The 6,000-nt window shown below is 39.8% G+C and overlaps 1 protein-coding gene across 2 annotated transcripts in view; it reads right to left on the bottom strand.

Moving 5' to 3' along the window:
• Positions 1-1,103: 1,103 nt before the first annotated feature.
• plekho1b (pleckstrin homology domain containing, family O member 1b) overlaps positions 1,104-6,000 on the bottom strand; it is a 31,210-nt gene continuing 26,313 nt past the window's right edge. For both annotated transcript variants that reach the window (XM_062992087.1, XM_062992086.1), the window contains exons 4-6: positions 5,152-5,256; positions 3,013-3,114; positions 1,104-1,778 (exon numbers count right to left, since the gene is read on the bottom strand). In XM_062992087.1, the coding sequence (XP_062848157.1) occupies positions 1,173-1,778; positions 3,013-3,114; positions 5,152-5,256 (813 nt within the window). In that variant the 3' untranslated portion in view covers positions 1,104-1,172. The remainder of the gene's footprint in view (positions 1,779-3,012; positions 3,115-5,151; positions 5,257-6,000) is intronic.

Here is a 6,000-nt window from a genome sequence, read left to right as displayed (position 1 = left end):
CAAATACTACCCTGGCCCCCTAATTCCCCAGACTTGAACTCAATTGTGCATCTGTGGGACCTCCTCGATCATTGTGTTTGCTCTATGAATCCCCTCCTATGCACCCTCCAGCAGCTGCGGGATGCACTGCAGTCAGCATGGCTTCAGATACCTGTGACAACCTACCAGGACTTAATTGAGTTACTTCCATTCCGTCTACCTGCTGTCTGTGCTGCATACGGCGGTTACTCTGGATATTAGCTGGTGGTCATAATAATGTGACTCGACACCCACCTCATACCTAGACTATCTATGTCTGTATGTAGGCGCCAATTTGCCGATAGCACCACTGGGGATTTGAACCTTGAATTCCAGTGGTAGTGGACTAGCATAATTTACCGCTGGGCTACCCAAGTGTCCAGTGGACATCCATTTTCTTCTGTCCCTTTGGAGGTATATTCAGCAAAGCAGTTTAGTTATGAGTCATCTACGTGATTTCATGGGTCAAGGTTTAGACATTAGAACTGTCAAAGTATTTTTATCATTTGTGAATTTTATGAACAACAAAGATTTATTATGTGAAATCATTGACTTTTTAGAGTGAAATTTTGCTTCTAAACTTTTACTCACAAAAGCCAAGTGTGACCAGTCTGTAGTTTTGTTAAACGTGCACAGATTAGAGAGACATGTTACTAAAGAAAGGCCTGGAGGCATAACATGTTATCTCTTTAGTCAGCCTTTGTTACCAACATGGAAAGATGTTTTCAAGACGTGTATTTTTATGAGATCACATCTGGTACCAAAAGGGTTTGGAAGAGCTTGGAAAACATGTATCAGTTCTGCTTGTACTCTGTATATGTTTCTACATGTGTAATGTATCACAATATCCTTCAGTTATCAATCAATCATAAGAGCTGAGGGCTGAGAAACTCATGAGTTTAGCTAATATTGTGCCATTACTTATTATTATTATTTCTAAGTAGAGAATCCTGCTATTTGAAGGCCTTGTGATCATTTCTAACATTCCCGTCTGGGCTTGTAGATGCTTTGTGATGTAAAAATAAAGCAGAAGACAGTAGATCAGAAGTTTCCATAACAGTCAGGAGGATTTCAACTTTCCAAAACCTTTGACAAACTGAAGGAAGAATGTTTAGCCCCTAGTGATTCAACTGCCTCATTTCTCCTGCACATCCTCACATCATGCTTTTTCTGTATTGATTTTGCTGTGGGCTTTTCAGCCTGTCAGTGGGAGAGGATGTCTCTTGCAGCTGCTTACACAGCACTTTCAGTTCCTTCACCTCCTCCAGCACATCCCTGGCCTGCCCCCAAGCGCTGGCTGCTTCCTCCAGCAGCCGTTCCGCATCTTTTTTTCCAGACGCAAAGTCTGCCCCGCATCCCTGACCATGACCACGTGCCTCGCTTAGCAGCTCCTGAGTTTTCTCCAACTTCAGTGAGATGAGCTGCTGTAGCTGGTTGATAGAATGTGCAGGGGCTGAGTTACAACAATGTGGGATTGATCTCTTTGTCTCTGAATGAGCGAGGATTTCGTCCATGGAGGCGCAGCGGCTCTTCTCTGAGCCTCTGAGCTTTTTCCCAGCTTTGGGCGTTGGTGTTTGGCTCTCATTCCAATTCCAGGAATTCTCACTTTTCCGTGGCAGACTTTGAGATTTGACTGTCGGGTCAGTGTAAGGCTGAAGTTTGCAGCTGTCCACTTTAGAGCTGTTTTGTGCTTCAGAGGATGGTGTGTCCTCTTCCTGAATGAGGTCGAGGGTCAGCATACCATCTGTGGATGTCGAGGCCTGAAAAGAAAAGACAGAAGTGTTTATTTTTGTTAGGCTTTAGGCTATTCTCCTAATATAGTCCTTGCCAATTCTCAGAGAGTACATTCTGTACCTAAATCTTCCCTATTGCACGAATCCTACCAATACAGGAAAGCAGGAACTAGCACATGCTTCCTCAGCCACAGCAGGGCAGAAACATTCTGACCTATACCAATAAGCTGAATTAAATGCATAAACAAATATGTGAATGATGATAATTAATTCACTTATTATTTTTTATGAATCACTTTTTTTTCCTATCAGGGTCACTGTGGCTCCAGATACCCAGAGTAGGTGCAGGGCAGGAAAACACCCTGTGAAGGGGACACATAATCACTTATTTACTCACACCAGGTGGCAATTCAAAGCAGCCAATCCACATTCTGCATGTTTTTGAGGTGCAATTTAAAAAATCCAGTGAAAATAACACTTTTATATTAATATCAGTGTAAAATATGTTTATTAAATACACAGAAAACTTCACAACCAATTGAATTTTATTCAATTAATTTTCATCAACTGCTTCATCCTGGTCAGGGTCACCGCAGGTCTGGTTCCACCTGGAAACACTGGGCACAGGGCAGGAATACCCTGGACAGGGCACAATTTCATTGCAGCGCTTCGGCCAATCAGACATAGCCAATAATGTCTTTGTAAACGCCCAAAGGGCCTATAGGGTTGGTGGTCTAGCGTTATAGACTGTTGTGCCACCTGAGCGCATTTAGTTTAATAATTCATTTATTTATTGTCTTTTACCACTGCTTTATTCTGCTCAGGGTCAGGGTGAGTCTGATTCACTGGGTGAAAAAGAGGGAACACACTTGACAGATCACAAGTCCATCACGGAGCACACACACACACCTAAGGCAATTTTTGTAGCTCCAAATAATATGACTGCATGTCTTTGGATGTGTGGGAGAAAACCAGAACACACTTGAATTGACATGAAATGACATTAGTAGTTCACAAAACATTCCTGTCATTTATTCCAATGTTTCTTTTTCATGTTTTAATTATTTTTGCAGTACTAAACTGGAAACAACCATTTACGTTTATTGTGTTTTGTCTTTGCACTTTTTTAAAATTAAATGAGTAGGTTACGGCCTTATCGCAAAATGTTAAAATGTCAAAACACTGTAGAATGTTGTTAATAAACGCTTTGAAATATTTGAAGAAACCTGGTGTTTCTAGTATTGAGAAATGGACAGCTTACCACAGCCATGAGGTGCCCACGGGTGGGAAGTCGTCGTGTGTGTGGGATTTTAACTCGGTCCCGCGTGGGATGAGCCAAAAAGCTCTGCTCTTCCACTGTAACCTGAGAAAATAAATAATTTGACTTAGCCCACACATTACTAAGATATATTTCCAGTATTTTCTGTTTGGATGTTGCTGCATAGTTACATATTGCAAATATTATCATTACAATCAACAGAATTTACATGCATATCCAAAGATTAGTAGATGTAACTGATCTAACTGAACAAATCTGAGGCTATAGTCGATACAAATCCAGTCAAACTTTTCTAATAACCATGGTTTATGTGCCTAATAACCTTTCTGTCCGCTTTCTGAAGTCTAGCTATTCTCCTCTAGCCACCCACATCAACAAACAGTTTCCACCCAAAGAACTTTTGCACCTTTCTTTGCAAGCTGTAAAAAACTCAAACCAGACCGTTTTGCACCAACAACCAAGTAACAGTCACTTAGATCCAGAAATTGAACATTGAGGGGGACCGAAAATACCTTGGGGTGAGGAATTGGGATTTCCTGTCTATCTAAAACATTCCTGCCATCAATAAATAATGGGAACACTGACAGATTCTGACATGATGTAAAGCTAGTCAGTAAAAATTATTTGTTTTTACATTAGTATATTGGGAGGGCATTTTGAACATATCGGTATATATATTGTGATAACGACCTTGGTCAGCTCCCTATTTTAATGTAATGTACAACTAACCAAGATTCTAGACCTGTGTCTGTATCGTTTTATACACTTTGCTGCTGCCACATGAAGTGCCACACAGTGCATATGCATAATTGAAAAGGTTTTATCATAAGCGTGCACTAGAATATAGGACACTGGAGCAGGGAAAACTGTCACAAGTAGCTTTGAAAGCTGATTCCATCCTCTCCTCTCCTCTTCTGTTGAGTGGAGGAGAGGTGTAGGTTGCAGGTCTGCTCTGGTAAAGTTTCAATGTCTGTCTGATGAGGCTCTTAAATAAACACACAATTAAAACTCAAACTAGCTGTGTTTTTTCAACTTAAGCCCTCTCAGTACTCGAGCACTGTGGTGTACTCACTGCTTATGTTAAATTAAACATGTTGTTAGTGCTTTATACAAGTGATGAAGCATTTTCTACTAAAAGTAGCTTAATTATCATGTTTCACAATATTTTCATTTTACTGCCAAGAGTACTTATTCTGAATGGTGTGTTTAATCGATTGTGATAGACTGTGCTGTGATGATGTTTTTAATTAAATTAATAACATTATTTAATTTTATTTTAGGTAGATGGGAGGCAGGGTTTCTATTTGTTGCTTAGTTTATTTCACTTAGTCAAATGTTTGTAATTTTAGTTTCAGATATCATTTCATCAACTGCTTTATCTTGGCCAAGGTCATGGAAGGTGTAGTGTAACCAAAAAACAATGGGCTTAAGGCCGGAATACCCTGGACAGGGTGCAAATCCAGGGTGCCCACCCCCTCCTCCTCCTCATCATACATAGCTAGTCATGTCTGTGTAGACGCCCAGCTGGCTGGCTGCACCACTGAAGTTTAAACCTGTTGGGCTTGCATAATAGACTGCATTCGGTTCAATTTAAAAGTCGCTTTGGATAAAAGTATCTGCTAAATGCCAACAATGTCATGTAAATGCAAATTGCTGCATAAAAGTAGTGCGTAAACATGTTTCCATGTACTAAATAACTCTATTTTGTTTAAATGATAGAGATAAGCGTTTCATTATTCTATACATGAAGAGTATAATAAGATAAAAGAATAGGAGTGATGAACAACCAAACTGCTGAACTACAATCCAGGTGTCTTTATAATATGTAGTTAAAGACAATTCCTGCCTTACTGTGGTATAAGACAACAGAGTATCCTATTTATAGGGTGTCTTAAGTAATCTCATCTGCTAGAGGTCAAAATACTTAGCAGTCATGTTCAATGCACTTAATGTGTTAGCAGACATGTAAAAAGCACTTAACGTGCTATCAGACATGTTAAATGCACTTAACGTTTTAGTAGTCTCTATAAGTGTTACCACAAAGACCTAACGTTGTTCTGTAATATAATGAATATAATAACCAGTGGGTAGACTCATGTTTGGGCTGCAGCTTTAATTCACCTCATCCAGGACGCTGTTCTTGCCTCTTGTGATGGCTATGTTTAAGGCATTTATCCATGACTCCTTCTCCTCTGGACTGACAGCCAGGAATACCAAATTTGGAACCTGGAGAAAGTGAGAGTATTGTTATAACAGACCAGATCTTTTGTTTGTGCAACTGTTTAAATAATAATAGTTATTATTATATAATATTTTAATAATAATTATTACTATTATTGACCAACATCAGTTCCCAGCCATACAAATGCTCTTCTGACTGAATGGGTACAAATTCCCACAGACAGAGTTCAAAGTCTTGTGAGAAGCCTTCTCAGCAAAGTGGCTGTTGTTACAGCTGAAAGGATCACAGAGGTCACTCTGTGGTATTTTAATAACATTTGGGGGTTTTTAATAGGATGTCCTACAAGCTCACACTCCTTTTGGCCATATAGTGTACCTTTATACCTAGAAGAGAAATTTACCCAGCAATACAGTAAAGTCATGTCAGCTTGGCAACAGAAAGAAGAGTGCTGGTCAGCAGTGCTGGTCAGTTCCTACAGAGCCTCTGCTGCAGCGTGCACCTGATTAAGCAGTGGGAGTTACTAGCCACATGGTGGCGTGTGCTGCCATGGGATTATCCACCTGCCTCAGCACTGAATTTCAGCAGATCAGCTTTCAGGAAGATGCGTTTTGGCTTTAAAAATGCTGAAAATTTCCTCAGTGTACTAGCTATGTCAGAAATAAAGACTTTATATTACTCTTTAAGGAGTAAAGACTAGTACCTCTGTAGATCATATAGATATAAAACTAAACAATGTAGTTAATTACAGTATTTTATACACCAGAGATGTTTCAGAAGTAAGACCAATT

This window comes from Trichomycterus rosablanca, chromosome 3, assembly GCF_030014385.1.
Source record: "Trichomycterus rosablanca isolate fTriRos1 chromosome 3, fTriRos1.hap1, whole genome shotgun sequence".
Taxonomy (NCBI): Eukaryota; Metazoa; Chordata; class Actinopteri; order Siluriformes; family Trichomycteridae; genus Trichomycterus; species Trichomycterus rosablanca.
Note: the sequence above shows the minus strand (reverse complement) of the source record. Positions and strands in the feature narration are given on the sequence as shown.